The sequence below is a fragment of the Carassius auratus genome, chromosome 18 (genome assembly GCF_003368295.1).
Source record: "Carassius auratus strain Wakin chromosome 18, ASM336829v1, whole genome shotgun sequence".
In the NCBI taxonomy this organism is placed as follows: Eukaryota; Metazoa; Chordata; class Actinopteri; order Cypriniformes; family Cyprinidae; genus Carassius; species Carassius auratus.
This window is the reverse complement of record NC_039260.1, coordinates 14,158,739-14,176,772: the sequence shown is the minus strand read 5'-3', so window position 1 is coordinate 14,176,772 and position 18,034 is coordinate 14,158,739. Positions and strand designations below refer to the sequence as shown.

At 36.0% G+C, this 18,034-nt stretch overlaps 2 protein-coding genes across 2 annotated transcripts; one reads left to right on the top strand and one right to left on the bottom strand.

Annotated features, from left to right (window-relative positions):
- Positions 1-4,478: 4,478 nt before the first annotated feature.
- Positions 4,479-8,168, bottom strand: LOC113118521 (extracellular calcium-sensing receptor-like). The gene is made up of 6 exons (XM_026287765.1): positions 7,933-8,168; positions 7,382-7,682; positions 6,289-7,122; positions 5,890-6,111; positions 5,513-5,636; positions 4,479-5,374 (listed from the first exon to the last, which is right to left on the bottom strand). Exons 1-6 carry the CDS (start codon positions 8,166-8,168, stop codon positions 4,479-4,481), a joined length of 2,613 nt encoding a protein of 870 aa, XP_026143550.1.
- Positions 8,169-14,027: 5,859 nt separating this feature from the next.
- On the top strand, positions 14,028-17,317 carry LOC113118525 (extracellular calcium-sensing receptor-like). Its single transcript, XM_026287770.1, has 6 exons — positions 14,028-14,143; positions 14,280-14,568; positions 14,699-15,508; positions 15,636-15,860; positions 16,178-16,280; positions 16,416-17,317. Exons 1-6 carry the CDS (start codon positions 14,037-14,039, stop codon positions 17,315-17,317), a joined length of 2,436 nt encoding a protein of 811 aa, XP_026143555.1. The 5' UTR covers positions 14,028-14,036.
- The last annotated feature ends 717 nt before the right edge of the window (positions 17,318-18,034 follow it).

The window sequence follows — 18,034 nt, the reverse complement described above, 5'->3', positions numbered from 1 at the left end:
ATATGGTCTAAATCCTGACTGGAAATCCTCACAGATACCATTTTTCTCCAAGAAGGAATATAATTGTGAGGATACTACCTTTTCTAGTATCTTGGGCAGAAAAGGAAGTTTCGAGATCTGTAATGTCTGTAATGAACTAGTTCTTTGGGGCCTAGTTGTGTTTGTTTTTTTATGAGAGGCTTTATAGGTTTTGGGGACATATCCTACTGACAATGACATATTAATAATAGTCAGAAAAGGATATATGACTTCTGGAAGCACCTCTTTTAGGAGCTTAGATGGAATAGGGTCTAACATTCATGTTGTTAGTTTAGGTGATTTAACAAGTTTATACAGTTCTTCCTCTCCTATAGTAGATAATAAGTGAAACTCTTCCTCAGGTGATCTGTAGCACACTGTCTGATGCAACACAGTAGCTGTTGGCTACATGGTTACTATTTTATCTCTAATAGTATCGATCTTGGAAGTAAAGCAGTTCATAAAGTCATTACTGTGGTGCTGTTGGGAAATGTTAGTCTGGTGATGCTTTATTTTTAATTAATTTAACCAATGTATTGAATAAATACATGGGTTTATGTTTGTTTTCTTCTAAAAGAGACAACAAATAATCAGATCTAGCAGTTTTTAATGTTTTTTCTGTAGGATAGTGAATTTTCCCACCAAGCAATATGAAATACCTCTAGCTGCGCTCTATTTTCCAGCCTGCTCTCTTTAGGGTGCGAGTGTGCTCATTATACCATGGTTTCAGACTGTTTTCCTTAATCTTACCTAAGCGTAAAGGAGCAACCGTAACTAAAATGCTAGAAAAGAGAGAGTCCATAGTTTCTGTTACATCATCAAGTTGTTCTGTGCTAAGAAATTTAGTTAAATCAGGAAGATTAGTTACAAAGCAGTCTTTTGTGGTAGAAGTGATGTTTCTACCATACTTGTAACAAGAAATAGAATTTACAGTTTTAGCTATTTGAAGTTTGCACAAAACTAAATAATGATCTGTGAGATCATTGCTTGGCTGCATAATTTCAACACCATCAACCTCAATTCCATGTGACAGTATTACATCTAAAGTATGATTTCCACAATGAGTATGTTTTATCTAACCCCTATAGAGTTCAAAATGTCTATTCCTCTTTATCCCATTGCATATTTTTCATTATCAACATGGATATTAAAATCACCAAGAAGTAAAACTTTATGTGCAGCCAGCACTAACTAAAATCAGCAAATTCTTTAATAAATTCTGTATGGCGCCCTGGTGGCCTGTATACTGTCGTGCAAAATATTTTTGGGACATTCAAGCTTTTATCATGTGTAAAAGTATCTTGAGCCAATTTTGTTGTTTTTCTGAAAAATTATTTGGTCGTCTTAACCGTAAAAAAGGTTAAAAGCCCCAGAGAAACCAAGGCAGGGGACTATAACACATATATCGCTCTTTCACTTTGTTTGGAATGCTCTTGAGTTACAGTGTTCTGCCTTTGTTTAGCCGCACGTCAATATGAAGTAATGGTTCCAGTTTGGAGTTATATGGTGATCTGCCTTTGTTTTACTGTCCATTGAAGTCTGCCGCATTTTAATTACAGTGTAGACAAACAAATTAGATGGATTGGGATCTACCAAAGAGCTCTACATAACAATGCACTATAAAGACTTGATCAATCATAAAGTCAGTAGCCTATACTAACAGTTCAAAATTAAATCCAAATCCTATCTTTTCTTGCAACCCGATAAAATCAATCCATGGCGATGAACGTCATCAGAGATCAGAATCAGAATTAGAAAGTTTTATTGGCAAGTATGCTTACGCATACAAGGAATTTGTTTTATTGACATAAGCTTCCAGTACACAGAGAAAACAACACACAGACCAAAAAAAAAAAAAAAAATAATATAAAGAGAAATATTGCACAATAAATCGATTGTATGAACATTCGTACTATAGATGATAATGAAATAGAATAGAATGAGATGCAGGAATGTACTAGGATGGAGGGTGTAATAAAAAAAATGATATTGCACATTTTTATTGCATAAGTGAACATTAATTTTTTTTCGTGAGGTAGATTGCCTGGAAGAATAAACTGTTCTTGTGCGTGGCTGTCCTGGTATTTGCGGCTCTGCAGCGCCGGCCAGATGGCAAAATTTTAAAAAAAGTGGATTACTGAGCCCTTTTCCTCACTCTGGATGTATACAGTTCTTGAGGGGTGGTCAGGGGAGCACCAATAATCATTTCATCAGTCGGAACCACTGTCTTTAGTCTTCTCATGTCCGATTTTGTTGCTGAACCAAACAAGACAGTTATTGAAGTGCACAGGACAGACTCAATGACAGCTGAGTAGAAATGTTTCAGCAGCTCCTGTATCAGGTTAAACGTCCTCAGCTGGCTAAGGAAGTACAACCTTTGTTGGGCCTTTTTAACAGTGGAATCAATGTGATTCTCCAACTTTAGGTACTGAGAGATGGTGGTTCCAAGGAATCTGAAAGACTCCACTGCCGCCACAGTTCTGTCTATGATGGTGAATGGGGGAGTACAGGGGGGTTTCTCCTTAAGTCCACTATCATCTCCACTGTTTTGAGAGTGCTCAGCTCCAAGTTGTTAAGGCTGCACCAGACAGCCAGCTGCTCAACCTCTTGTTTGTAAGCAGACTTGTCATCGTCCTGTATGGGACCGATGACTGTAGTGTCGTCTATAAATTTCAGGAGCTTGACAGAGGGGTCTTTAGAGGTGCAGTCATTGTCCACAAGCATTTTGAGCATTATTACCATTTGTTGGCTTTCAAATCAATCCACAAGTCATTCCTTTAGGTTAGGCTTTTTCATACAAATCAATATAAAAGCAATTATGCTATGTAGGGCTGGGCGATATATCTAACGACTTCACCTGCTTATAATTGGAGTAGCATTTAATAGACAGAGCCGTAGATCGCTCGCAAGCTACGCAATATCGCGTTCATTATCCCAGATGAATCACCTTCGATAATGAACGCAATATTGCTTAGCTTGTCAGCGATCTACGGCTCTGTCTATTAAATGCTGCTCCATTCAAAAGCAGGTGATGACGATTTAGCTGTAATCACGGAAACAGATTTACTGACTAGATGCGCATGATCATATCGTCAGATATATCGTCCAGCCCTAATGCTATGTCTAACATTCTTTTACATTAATTGAGCATATCAAATAAATTGGTATCCACGGTATCCACTCCTGTTTAACTTTTAATCTGCTTGTTATGATAAAAAAAATGTAATACTGTCACATTACTATATGCATTATCATATATGAGACATACCATGATCACTAGATCTTATACAGGTGTTACTATAACAATTTTGTAAATGGTGATCAGCAACCAAATATTGATAATGTGGAAGTTACTGCCTTTTGCCTGGGTGTGACTTTTCAGGTTTTGCAGACAATGCAAAGGCAGAGTATATTCACTTCAGAATAAAGGTAAAAATCAAGTTTGAGCTCACAATTTTTTTTACGTAGATCATTTCTATTACTGAAACATCTAATTGTTAATTTTCCAGTGTACTACCTATAATTAATTTTGCGGAACAAGTAAACAATTTTAAAGCCGTTTTTCCTCAGTTTCACATTCTAGCGAGATAAGGTCTTTTGCCTTTGTAGGGCAGTATACAGTAGACAGTACAAGCATCACAGGGGATTTATCATTAATACTTGTTTCTCTGGATAATGTTATATGAAGCACCATTACTTTAAACAAGTTATACCATGAAACACCTTCCCCTTTACCTTTTAAATGTGGCAAATGTTTATGAAAGTATTCTTGTGGGGTAGACTCTTTTAAAATAATGTTATCATCAGGTTTTAGCCAGGTTTCTGTCAAACAGAGCAAATCTAGGTTATCATTTACATAAAGTGCGTTCATAGATAGAGACCTGATATTCAATAAGCCAAGCTTCATCATTTGTTTATCTGTATTACATCTGTTTTTTTATTTTTTATTTTTTTATTCAATTAAATTGTTACTCTTAAATTGGTTTGGATGTTTGTTTGTTTTTTGTAATTTCTAGTTCAGGGAACAGATACAGTCTCTATAGTGTACAGTTTGCAGCCTAGAAATGCTGCTTCAATGAACCCCAAAGGATGCGGCTACTCTGGACATAAGTGTCCTGCTGATCGCTCTCACTGTCCTGCAAAACGAAAGCTGTGCAACTCTGTGGCAAATTAAACCATTTTGCAAAAGTATGTCATTCTACCTGTGAGAAAACTGTGCATGCAATAAGCCAAGAAGGTTCAGACCAGCTTGAGGAATGTGATGAACTGTTTATTGACTCAGTGACACAGAACAGGCTTTTGTGGACATTAATATAAAAAGCTAATTGTCATAACCAGGTAACTTCAACTCTTTATTCAGTTGAAAAAATACAAATAAACTGTGGACTACAACTGTACTTTTGACTGTAGTGTATTATTCCAAATGTTTAAAACTAATAATAATAATTATTATTATTTTGTTATTTTTTCATCATGTGCTTTTTGTCATTTTTCTCAGGTTTCAGAAGAACAATGTAACATTTAGGAGCAAATATACAAAGCAAGAGACCAAAGGCAGATGCAAGAATAGCAAAGACATGGACAGCAACCGTATACTTTCCACGAGAGCTTACATATACTGGAATGAAGGTTATCCACACAGCAAAAAATATAAGCATGCTGAATGTGATGAATTTAGCTTCATTAAAGTTGTCTGGTAATTTTCTCGCCAAAAATGCCATTAAAAAACACAAACAAGCTAAGAGTCCAATATAACCTAAGACACACCAAAATCCAACTTCAGATCCTACAGCACATTCAACAATTATAGCTGCACTCATAAACTTGGTGTTGTATGATGCAAAAGGAGGCTTTGTTGTTAACCATATGATGCAAATAAGTGCTTGCACAAAAGTGCACAAGATTACACTTGATATTTGTTTAGCAGGGCCAAACCATTTCATGACATTACTGCCAGGGAGTGTGGCTCTGAAAGCCATTAAAACTACTACAGTTTTTGCCAAGATGCATGAAATACAGAGAGTAAAGCTTATTCCAAAAGCTGGATAACGAATCTGACATAACCAGTCAGTCGGCTTCCCTATAAATGTTAGGCCAATCAGAAAGCATGCACAGAGGAACAGAAGGAGAAGGAAACTTAACTCTATATTGTTTCCTCGTATAACTGGTGTCTTCATGTACACTATAAACACACCAATCACTGCTAAAGCTACACAGGCCCCAAATGCTGAAAATGCCCATAGAATTATTCCCAAGGGCTCCTGAAAGGACAAAAACACTAAAGTTTTAGGAATACACTGATCTTTGGCTTGGTTTGGCCATGTTTCTTTAGAACATGTCAGGCAATCATTTGAATCTGTGGAAAAAATTGTGAAAATGGAGTGCATAAAATGCATCTAAAGTTTAATTTTAAATATAACCCCCTGGCCCCCACCCAAAAAATAAATAAATAAAGAGAATAAAAAAAAGTGAGGAGCTTTGAGAAAATCCACACCTGTTTGATTACTGATCTCTCCTTCAGCACATGGTATACAGTCAAAGCAGCAGACTGGCTTTCCTTTCTGCCTGGCTTTCCTGGAGCCTGGAAGACAGCTTTTACTGCACAGTGATTCTGGTGCCTAATGACCACAGCAGAGCAAGCAGTAAAAAACACTATAGTCTCAAGACTGCATGTCACTACATATTTCCATTGCATAAATAAATATACAACTTAAAAAACTAAAATTTTTATTATAAAATAAAGTCAATAGAGCATTGCCATTTCAGTTTAAAAAAAAATACTTTATTTAGTTCTGCCATAACTACTGGGTAGAGTTGAAGGAAAAACAGACAAAGCAAGCAATATCGGGTGATGAGTGGGATGGCACACACCTTCTCTCCTCTGTGCCACATAATTGCTGGCTCATCTATTACTAGGTCCTTTTCATTTTCGAGGGAGGCATCATAGAATCCCACCCTCACTAGCTGAAGGGAGCCATCCGACTCTCTTTGCCAGTTCATCAGGTCATAGGATGCAATGGGATCACCATTATCATCAAATCTGACCTCTTCTCCTAGTGTTGTGAAATGTGTTCTTTTCATATAGTACAGAAGCTTAGATGAATGTTGGGAGATAGGATGATGCAAAGCAAATCATTAAAATGCATGGATGACAATATATAGAATACATATATGTTACATTTAAACATTGTTTTAAAATGTGTACAGTGTTTGATAATTTCTTATTAGCACAATATAGGCAGAAAATGCAAAATGGTGAGTAAGACACACCTGCCATGGCAGAATTTGAGACAGACACCCACATGTCCCATTCTGAAAGGGGCCTTTTCCTGGTTCACACGTGCTCATGTCATGTAGTGCATTTGCTATGAGATACACAGCCTTATAAACATTGTAGGAGACTCTGAGTTGTGACACGTCTAAATAAGGAGTGTATACATCATCCAAACTCTCTCTGCCATTACAAGGTGGCCAGTTCTGTGGCTGTTCTCCATGTACATGAGTATTTAAAGACCCATTCAGTCGACAATGGAAAGTCTCTTCCCAAAACTCGGAGAGAAAATCTGACTTCTGAGCAACAGAAATATTTACTCTTCTGAGGTAACTACCAAGATGTGGAATATCAGCTCTCCGTATGGCAAACCCTAATGTTCCTTTCAACAGATCACCAAAATTGCCCCAGAGGGCTTTAGATGTGGCCCAGGCCTCACTGGCAATCCACTGTAGATGAGTAAGATTTTGCCGTCTGCACTCTTTTAGTATACTATGTAGTTCTGATTCCCCAGAGAAGTTTACTATGACTGTGGCAGAAGACGATTTTAAAATGTCCACAAGTTCCTCCACTGCATCTTGCATCAAAACAACAGAATAGAAGTGAACATAAGCAGGACAAATATTAAATGTTTCGGACTCCTTTAAGAAAAGCTGGATTGCAAAGCGAGCATAATCTGATTCCACACCGATCACCCCAACCCATGTCCATTGAAAATATTGAACAAGTTTTACCAAAGCTTTAATCTGAAATACATCACTTGGCATTGTCCGCATGAATGCTGGAAACTCTTTCTTGTTACTGAGACATGAACAGGATGCAAAGTAGCTCACCTAAAATATGAAAACACAACATTTCAGTAAAATTGAAAGTAACTAATAAGTGAACTAATACAGTACAACCAAATATATGCTAGCACTTTTAATTGACGATTTATGTATGCACACACACACAGAGAGAGAGAGAGATTGTTTGTCTTTTTCTTAACTTTTGTTTGTATTTCATATAAAGGAAATCAACATTACATCACCAAAATGGAAAGGAAAATGAAATGCAATTGCAAGAGATTAATTAAGAAATATTTTATTTTACCATGGGTATTTTAAAGGATCCTAAAGTTCTCAGAACAGCCATGGAGACTCCTGATGCAGCATCTCCCACGATTACAGGGCTCGGCTGCTTTTGTATATCTTTTGTACAGCTCTGTCCACTGTCCTTTTCTGGCTGTCCATTGACCAGAAGAAGAGATCTCTTCACAGATACAGGTATGTCATCACCACTGTCCTTGATGTGGTAGCCCAATGATAAGTTTGGCAAAAGGTCTTGCCGTTGGTTTATTTCTCTCACAGCAAAGATCATCGTCTGCATCCACCTCAGAGCTCTAGGAGTGAAGCTGCAATGGATTTCACACACACACACACACACACACACACACACACACACACACACACACACACACACACACACACACACACACACACGCACACGCACACACACACACATGTATTAAATGTGACCATTATTGCATTTAATGCAAACTTATTAACATCATTATTGTAAAATATAAATGTAACATGAATAAATAAATAAAATAATTTCTAAACATTACAAAACATTGATCAGATCATGAAAGCATGACACACAATTGATACTTGGTTGCCTCAGGTTTGGTTTTGAAAAAAGAAAAAGATGATATGGGGCTGGAATGCAAAGGAAAAATCCCTCCTAAAACAACATCTCCCCCTTGGTAAAAACTGTAGGTATCTTCATCTCCCTGAAAGACACACTTAATCTTGCTTTTATACTGACTCTGCAAACCAATACACAGCATAGGCCAAAATGTAAAATGCAAAAGCAAAATTGCATTAAGCTGTGCCATAACTGATAAATGAGAGAATCTAATGGGTACAACATATATAGATAATCTGCGATTGAGGGATGGCCTTAACTTTTCACCTGAAATAAATAAATATATCATATGCCCCTCCTGCTGTCAATATTTTATGTAGCAAGCCCATGTGAATGCAATTATTTCTTTGAGCCAATGATAATGCACACATGATACACATTCATCCATGAGACAACGTCAGTCAATAAAATAAAAATAGTCACATTATAACTTATTTTCTTTGTTAGTTAATTTCACAGTAGCTATTCTGGTGCACATTTTACAGTGGTGTGTAAAAACTGTATGCGTAAAACATTTTGTGGGAGTTATGCCTGTAGCATTGACAGTGTTGTCTACTTATTTAAAAGTTGTATATTTACATGAAGTAATTATAGATCATATGAAATACACTGAAAAAATTGTGTACTACATAAACACAAATGTTACTTCTACATTAAATAATTAAGTTCAGACAAAGAATTAAAAAAATAAATGAAATTCTATATCACTTATAAATTAAAAATTAAGTTAAATTTAAGTTTTAAGAAGTTTAAGTTTTAAGAAGTTAAATTTTTAAATTATAAGCACATTTTACTTGGAATTGTTTGTTATGTTTACAATGATTTACTTTAAGTAAATATCAAAGTAGTAATCCCGTTTTCCCATCATGCACTGGGGCATGAATAATTAAAAATATTAAATTTCCACTGTTTTCGAGTTGTATTTACATTGTTTTATGGTTGATTTTGTCATTAGGTTTAGTAAGTTACAGATTTGTGATATCTGGAGTTAATTTTCTACTCAAAATGACCCATTTATACTCAAACACAGTCCATTGATTGTTACCGCCATTGTGTATGGTGTACCAAGTATCGAGGTCTCGGTGTTGTCACACACCTTGACTCATTTAGTGTTTTTGCCCCAGTGACCCAGTTTCTGTCTTCCGTGTTTAGTTTGATTAGTTCCCAGGTGTGTCTATTATCTTCCTCATGTGTTCCATGTCCCTGTTAATTTAGTTATTCCATCCACCTGTGTTTCCCCATTATCCTCTGTACATAAGCCTTGTCCTTTCAGTTCTGTTTTGTCGGGTCTACTTGTCATCAACTGGTTACTTGTCATCAACTGGTTACTTGTCATCAACTTGTTACCAACTTGTTACTTGCTCACTACTTGATACTCACGAGCTGTGCCTTCCTCTGTGATCCATGTTTGGATAACTCCTATGTTGGAAAATAAAACCTTATTTCGTTTATCCTCGGCTCCGTATTCCTTCAGGCAGCGTAAAACCGTGACAGGTGTTCATTTGGGTAGTAATTATATTTAGTGGACATATTATCTTCAAAGGATAACAAGCTGTCTAATTGCTTACATGTATGCAAATTAACCACATGCTTTAATAGCATGGTTGTTTTCCAGTGCTACCTTTTTTGAGTAAATTATATAAACTATATCTGAGGAAAATGTACTTGATGATTGTGTATTTAACAAAATAACTAGATAGATATTACTCAAAATCTAACTAGCCATGCTAAATTTGCCCATTTAGATTTATTTATTAATTCATCTGGATAAAGTTAATGTGCTAATATGCAATAAAACTCTAAATTATTATTATTATTATTATTTTTTTTTTTTTACTTAATAAAACAAATTGGTGCACAATACATTTTAAATTACATGTTAAAATATTTCAAATGTGAAGAACATGACTTTAACTCAGTATCTCTAAAACACATTGTTTTTTAAATAAAACAAAACTGGATAAAATCTGGATAAAAATATGGTAACACTTTATGAAGCCCATATCTTACTACAGCTTGTGAGTGGTTAGATGTTAAGTGTTTCCTTTGGAGCTAATATTAATTAATTGTTATGATCTTAATACGCCAACTGCAAAAAAACAACAATGTTTTATATGGTTACATTTTATTTTGATGGTCCCCTTAATCAGTAGACTATAAATAAACTTTGCCAGTGCCAACTATCTCTCATTAGCGTATTAGTATGCTCAAGAATGGTCGAATCTAGTTTGGTAGAATACGATGTACTTGCATAGATAATTACAGTATGTCAGTTTATCTGTTGGTTGACCATCAAAATAAAGTATTAGCATATATTTACAGTAAGTAACATACTAATACTCCAATGACCACTAGCTGATATGTAGTTGCAGAGTTACTTAATCAACAGCTGTCTAAAGGGTACCATCAAAATGATCATATGGATATTACAATAAAAATAGTTTAAAGCAAATGTGTCATATTACACATTGTATTGAGTAGTCCACTGAAGGCGATCATAGATGAACCCAAGGTGCAGTTTATTTATAAGGTGCAATCCAAAATCCAAACAATAAACAACGACTTTACGAGGTATGAATGGACTTGTCTCACCAACAGAAGGTACATACGTTAATACACGACAAGAGACAATAGGTGCGTTCGACTTCACGCAGCATTGCCCAAACCGATCGCTATCTGACTTGAAGCAGTGCATGCCGGTTAGAATTTTTTGTCCGACTTGAGACAGTGCCAATGCCACATGACTGTCAGGTGTGGAATCAAAGTACCAAAAGAGCGTTTTGAGAGCAGCCGGCTGACTCAGCCGCCGCAGTTTCTCCAGAGTGGCTACAGGAGCGCTGATGATGACACAGCTGCTTCCCGATTGGCCAGATCCAACACATGACAATGATCACGTGTGTTTCGGATTAGTCGAAGCATTTCAATTCCAATAATGGCAACGAATCTTTATTTTTAAAAAGGTAAAGGCTTCAATAAAGGATAAAGGGGGTTCTTGTGGGTGTTTTCAGGAGTACATGAATCAGCTGTAGTAGAGTCAGAGAGTCAGAGTTAGAGTTAGATAGTTGTGTCGTCGTCGTTATTGTGTCATAAATGTGTTATGGCTGTATATTATTAGATTATATCAGGTTATTTAAGTTATAGTATATTGTTATTATTAATTAAATTAGTTATATTATAGTATTGTTATATTAATTAAATAAGATTTTTTTGGATTGCTTTGGTTTTTTGGATTTGGACTGGACTGTTTTTTGATTTGGATTGCCCTTTTTGATTTGTTTTTTGTGACCTCTTCGTTTTTCCTTGTAATGGAGCCAGCAAGAAAGAGGAATCCTCCCCTGTCTGGGAGTTTTTTGAAATGGTTGGTCACAATAAGGTATGTGTATTATTATTGATTTAATGTCTTGATCTAATGATGATACTCACTATAAGGCTATATTATATTTCATGTCTATTCGTTTATGTTTCAAGTTGAAATGCTTGCTGTTCCTAAAAAGCTGACATACAACAATAACACCTCCTCCATGCTCAGGCATTATCGAGCACTGCACGAGCATGCACAGACTACTAACAATCTTTATCAATCAAATCAAATCAATATTTATTCAAAGTGAATCTCAAAAGATCTGAGGATCCACTAGTATATTTGGCTCAACATAAACATCTGTATCCTCATTTATACCAGCTGGCACTGACATTTTTATGTCCCGCATTCTCTGTTCCATGGGAAAGGGATCTTTTCCAAGGCTGGAGAGGTTCTGTCCAAAAGGAGGAATCGTCTAAGCCCCAACACACTTGAAAAAATTATTTTACTCAATAAAAATAATGTGTGATCCTTCCTTCACCCACCCCAAACTGCAGTGTCACAGTTTGTTCCTCTAAATCCATAGGCCCATAAGCACAACACTGCACTAAAATTAGTAGCACTTCAATGCACAAAACACACCAGAAACAATTCTTAACCTTTCCCACCCCACACTTTTCTGTTGCAATTTGCGTTATTACACTCCCTCCACCGTAAGTACTACACTCAACACAGTCTCACTTTTGATGTTCTTACTGTCACTATCCAAACAATTTATGAATAATGAATGAACTGTGTGTGACAGTCTTTGCAAAAGTAAATTAAGAGGTCATTGATTCAGTATTATTTTTTTGATCTGCTATTTCTTTGCACAGTAGCTAGGTGTCACTAGTGAGCAATAATGAATGAAGCTTTGAGTAATGAACCTTTTGGTGAAGCAATGGGCTGCAAGGTCTCGGGGGGTTCAGGAAGCCTCCTTTTGCCATCACTAGACGTGACTAAAGAGACGTGACTCACCAACAGAAGGTACATACATTAATATATGACAAGAGACAATGGCAAAGACATGGCTACTTATACAGACAATGAGGGTCACATGACAAGAACAAACCAGTGGGAAACAAGACACGTGACCTATAGCAACCAATGAGCAAACAGAACTGATAATCACATGACAAGACAATAACCAATAAGAACATGACACATACACAAGGCAGAGATACATGGGGGAAGGGAAGCAGGACAAAAACAGCATAAATCAAACTACTAAATAAAAGACATGAAAACAATGAACAAGAAACAAAACCCAAAACAGCCCTTAGACACATTCATCTGACCTTTATTTATATAGCGCTTTGAACAAAATACATTGCATCAAAGCAACTGAACAACATTCATTAGAAAAACAGTGTGTCAGTAATGCAAAATGACAGTGAAAGGCAGTTCATCATTGAATTATGTGATGTCATCTCTGTTCACTTTAAATAGTGTCTGTGCATTTATTTGCAATCAATTCAATGATATCGCTGTAAATGAAGTGTCCCCAACTAAGCAAGCCAGAGGCAATGGCGGCAAGGAACCGAAACTCCATCTGTGACAGAATGGACAAAAATAACCTTTGTTGGGGGGCCAGTTCTTCTCTGACCAGACAAAACCAGCAGTTCAATTCCAGGCTGCAGCAAAGTCAGATTGGGCAGAAGAATCATCTGTTTCTTGTGGTCTTGTCCTGGTGCCCACTCTAAACCCTTGTCCAGTTGACACCCACATAGCCCAGATAATTCCCATGTGGGGCCCACGTGGACATATTGGCTGGGTTAGTTCAGTAAATTTTACTTAATTCATTACTTAATTTTTATTTTAAAAATAATTACTGTTTTTTTTCAGTGTAGTAATGACACAAATATCCCACAAGAATATCGGTAGCACTTTATTTTACAGTCCTGTTCCTCATGTACATACTATGTACTTATTATAGTAATTACAATAACTATATGTAATAACTAGGTACTAACCCTGAACCTACCCCTAAACCTAACCCTACCCCAGTTACCTTGTATTACCAGAACTTTCTTAGATAAATACACTGTAAGTACACTATAAGTACATGTAAGTACACGTATTGTAAAATAAAGTGTAACCAGAATATCTTAGATAATGAATGAATGAATGAATGAATGAATGAATCAATCAATCAATCAATCAATCAGAAATAAAGTATTTTATATTATTATTATTATTTTAATAAAAAATAAAATAAACCTAATCACTTGGAAGACGCTTATCAGTTCATACATTTCCTGGAAATCTATTTATCTTACTTTCTTAATTTGGGAGCTTTTTTCAATGTAACTGATTATGATTAAGTTGTTTAGTTAATCAGCATATGTAAATTACTATATTGTTTAATGAATCCCCATATTAATCACCATAATCTTCTAAGTAAAGCATAAGTGATATTGTAGTTGTTGATTTTGTAATGTATAATATGTATAACACAATAATAATAGCTTCAGATTGAGGCATAATGGGAAACATAATAGTGTACCTGATTTGATATATAACTCAGGATGATGTCATGCTTAATGATATGCATGATTAACATATAAAACCAAAGGTAAGACAAGCATCTCCTCGCCTTTTTTTCTTGTGAAGGTTAACAGAATAATGATTCATATTTTTGTCTCTGTATTTCATATTTCCAGTGCAGCGGTAACTTCAGGCTGCAACCCATGGGGTGACTTTAATTTGCCAGTATTCATGACTAGTGGAGACTTCACAATAGGAGGAATTTTTCCTTTGCATTATAGAGTAGAGCTTCCTCCAACAGACCACAAAAAGAGACCTTTAGCAGCACAGTGTCAAGGGTAAGGACATCTTATATGTTCTTTACATCTCTCCCAAGCTGTAATTTAAAATCTGTTGTTTACATTTTATTCATTTTCTGAATCAAACCATCTATTGTTTTACAAGAAGGTATTTTAATAAAATAATTTTATGAAGGTTTGATCCAAGAGCTTTCCGCTGGGCTCTCACCATGAAACTTGCTGTGGAAGAAATAAACAACAGAACAGATTTCTTACCAAACTATACTCTGGCTTATAGTATCTTTGACTCTTGTGCCACTCCTGTGACTGCTCAGAAAGCAATCCTGTCAGTGCTGAATGGACAGGATGTTGTTCAAAGTGTTATATGTTCTGGAGCTAGCACTTTATTAGGATTAATAGGGGAATCTGGATCGTCACAATCAATCGTTGTCTCCAGAACTCTGGAGCCTTTCAGGATACCAATGGTAAAATACAATTGTTTTCCTGTTTATATATATATATATATATATATATATATGTATATCTGTGTGTGTGTGTTGGCTAACATTTGTTTTATTTTTCATTTGTTTCTTATTTTTATTATTTAATTTATAGATAAGTTACTTCTCAACCTGCTCTTGTCTAAGTAATCGGAAGCAGTTTCCAACATTTTTCAGAGTGGTTCCCAATGATGATTACCAGGTCAAAGCTATTGTACAACTCTTAAAGCGGTTTGACTGGACATGGGTTGGTGTGGTGACTGAAGACCATGACTATGGCAGGTTTGCTTTACAAGGCTTAAAGCGAGAAATAGAGAATACTAACATTTGTGTGGCCTATCATGAAATGATCCCCAAAGACTATACCCAGAAACAGGTCCTAAAGATTCTTAAAGTAATGAAGGAATCAACAGCTAAAGTGGTGGTTGTTTTTTCAGGAGAGGGGGAATTTTACCCTTTCTTAAGAGAGTTTATGACCCAAAATATCACAGGAATTCAATGGATTGCAAGTGAGGCTTGGGTTACAGCTTCAATGTTAGCACAAACATATCCATTCTTAGATGGCACAATTGGGTTTGCAATACGTCAAGGCCACATCCCAGGTCTTCAGAATTACCTCAAAACGGTGACCCCAGAAGTGTATCCTTCTAACCCTCAAGTTCAGGAGTTGTGGGAGGCTCTCTATGGTTGTTCTCCCTCCACATCCAGCTTGAACACTCATTTGCCCTCCTGCACCGGAAAAGAACCTCTCAGACAAGAACACTCTGCCTTCATGAACACATCTAGTCCTCGTGTGACCTACAATGTATATAAAGCAGTGTATGCCTTTGCTCATTCTCTACATAATCTCATTCACTGTAAACCTGGAAATGGACCGTTTGAGAATTTCTCATGTGCAAACCTCAACAATGTGTTTCCATGGCAGGTAAAAGTACCTTAGTGATTATGTTGTGCATTTCTTTTCATAAACGTTGTTCATTTGTTAATCATAAACGTCTGTTCTCTCCCTCCATTTTCCCCCACTTCTTTGTTGTTTTCTTATTTCTCTATAGCTCCAGCATTATTTACAGGAAATCTCTTTCTCTGTTTCTGGAGAAAATGTCAATTTTGATGTTAAGGGAGATTCAATCCCATCATATGATTTAATTAACTGGCAAAGACACACAAGTGGAGATTTTCAGTTTGTTAAAGTGGGCCTCTATGGTGGTGCTCAGCAAACTGGGAGAGAACTGTTGATTGTGGAGCAGGCTATCATGTGGTCTCACCAACAGAACAAGGCAAGGTGTTGACTGTGCACTGCACTGCCATCTATTGCTATATTAAAAACATTGTCACTATGTGATCTTTGACAATATTCGCATAATAATATTGTGAATAAGTAAAAAGGGTGACTTGTTTATGTTTAAATATTCATAATTATGTTGTTTGGACTCACAAATTATTATAATAATTTTATAATAATAACAATTGTTTGTATATATATATATATATATATATATATATTTATATATTTATATATATATTTATTATTATTATTATTATAATTATTATTATTATTATTATTATTATTATTATTATTATTATTATTATTTAGGTACCTGTGTCTGTATGCAGTAACAGATGCACTCCAGGATTCAGGAAGGCTGTCCGTCGTGGGCAACCTTTGTGCTGCTTTGATTGTGTTCCATGTGATATTGGCAAGATCAGTAATCAATCAGGTCAGGACTACCTAGTGTATGTTTTCCTATTGACAAGTTATGTGTGTTCTTATTACATTTGTCTTCATCATTTGCCTTAATTGATCTGATTTTATAATTTCTCTTTATTTATAGATTCAGTAGATTGTCTGTCATGCCCTGAAGATTATTGGTCGAATGTGAATGGAACAATATGTGTCCCGAAGGTGGTTGAGTTTCTCTCCCATGATGCAATGGGAATCACCCTGACTCTGATAGCTGTAATGGGAGCATTTCTAACTATCACAGTGCTGGTGATATTTCTTTACAACAGAGGGACGCCAATAGTCCGTGTGAATAACTCAGAACTCAGTTTCTTTATCTTGTTATCACTGACTCTGTGTTTTCTATGTGCTTTGGTGTTTATTGGGGAACCTACATCCTGGTCCTGCATGCTGCGACACACTGCCTTCAGCATTACTTTCTCTCTCTGCATCTCCTGCATCCTTGGCAAGACTTTAGTGGTGTTGGCAGCTTTTACAGCTACCCGACCTGGAAACAATATAATGAAATGGTTGGGCCCCACACAGCAGAGAATAATCATCTTCTGCTGCACTCTGGTTCAGGTGATCATATGTACTGCTTGGCTTACAATATCCCCTCCTTTCCCCTATAGAAACACTAAATATAAACAGTCCAAGATCATCCTGGATTGCAGTGTGGGCTCTGACCTGGCCTTCTGGTGTGTGCTGGGATATATTGGCCTTTTAGCCTGTGTCTGTTTTTTTCTGGCTTTTCTGGCCCGGAAGTTGCCAGGCAATTTTAATGAGGCCAAATACATCACCTTCAGCATGCTTATATTCTGTGCAGTGTGGCTAGCATTTGTACCTGCATATGTCAGTTCACCTGGTAAATTTACAACTGCTGTTGAGATTTTTGCTATTTTAGCTTCTAGTTTTGGTCTGCTCTTCTGCTTGTTCACCCCCAAATGTTACATTATTTTATTAAAGCCTGAGAAGAACACAAAGCAACTTTTAATGGGGAAATTTACAAAATGAAATATTTTTGTATAATTGCATTGATGAAATATTTGATATTTAATGAATGTTAAAAAAGAAGAAAAAAACGGTACAATTTCAATATACTGTATACATATGGTAACTGTGGAAAACAAATGACCAAATAAATTATATCTGCAATGTTTTATATTATGTAATATTAATATCAAGCAACATTCTATTCTCTAAGATTCTATATTTATTTATTTATTTTTATAAAATACTTTTACAAATTACAATTTGGGTCTTTAGAAAACTTTGTCTGTCCATAATTATATGATACATTCTAAAGTATTTGGACACTTCATCCACACATGGGCATCGCCAGACCATCTTGATGTTTAGGAGGGCTACAGCCCATAAACAAATTTGTGATTGCCTCAGTCCCTTTTAAATTTCTTATGAAAACACTGGCAGACTTCAAACGGCTTCTCTGTCTTTCAGTGCATCCTTTTCAATCCGCAGATTATGGCAGCACAGAGTGAGAAACAGAGGACAAGATGTGTGTATATCGATAGATTGTTATGATATCTGCATCTGTGCTATTCTTTGTCATGAATGCAGTTTACAAAATATCATGGGGGAGCAATTGGTTTTCAGTCTCCTATAAACCTCTCATCACACCACAGTGTTTTTTTCACTTAATAATGAAGCACTTAATACATATAAACACATATTAAATAAAATAATCATGTTGTCTTTTTTATTTGAAAATTG

Excerpts from the sequence above, each read along its gene's own strand:
- LOC113118521 (XM_026287765.1), bottom strand. The coding sequence starts at position 8,168 with ATGGCACAGCTTAATGCAATTTTGCTTTTGCATTTTACATTTTGGCCT. Across the intron at positions 7,123-7,381 it reads GATCCTTTAAAATACCCATG|GTGAGCTACTTTGCATCCTG; the intron begins GTAAAATAAAAT and ends TTCATATTTTAG. Across the intron at positions 6,112-6,288 it reads CTCAAATTCTGCCATGGCAG|CTTCTGTACTATATGAAAAG; the intron begins GTGTGTCTTACT and ends CATTCATCTAAG.
- LOC113118525 (XM_026287770.1), top strand. The coding sequence starts at position 14,037 with ATGACTAGTGGAGACTTCACAATAGGAGGAATTTTTCCTTTGCATTAT. Across the intron at positions 14,144-14,279 it reads TTAGCAGCACAGTGTCAAGG|GTTTGATCCAAGAGCTTTCC; the intron begins GTAAGGACATCT and ends AATTTTATGAAG. Across the intron at positions 16,281-16,415 it reads TTGTGTTCCATGTGATATTG|ATTCAGTAGATTGTCTGTCA; the intron begins GCAAGATCAGTA and ends CTTTATTTATAG.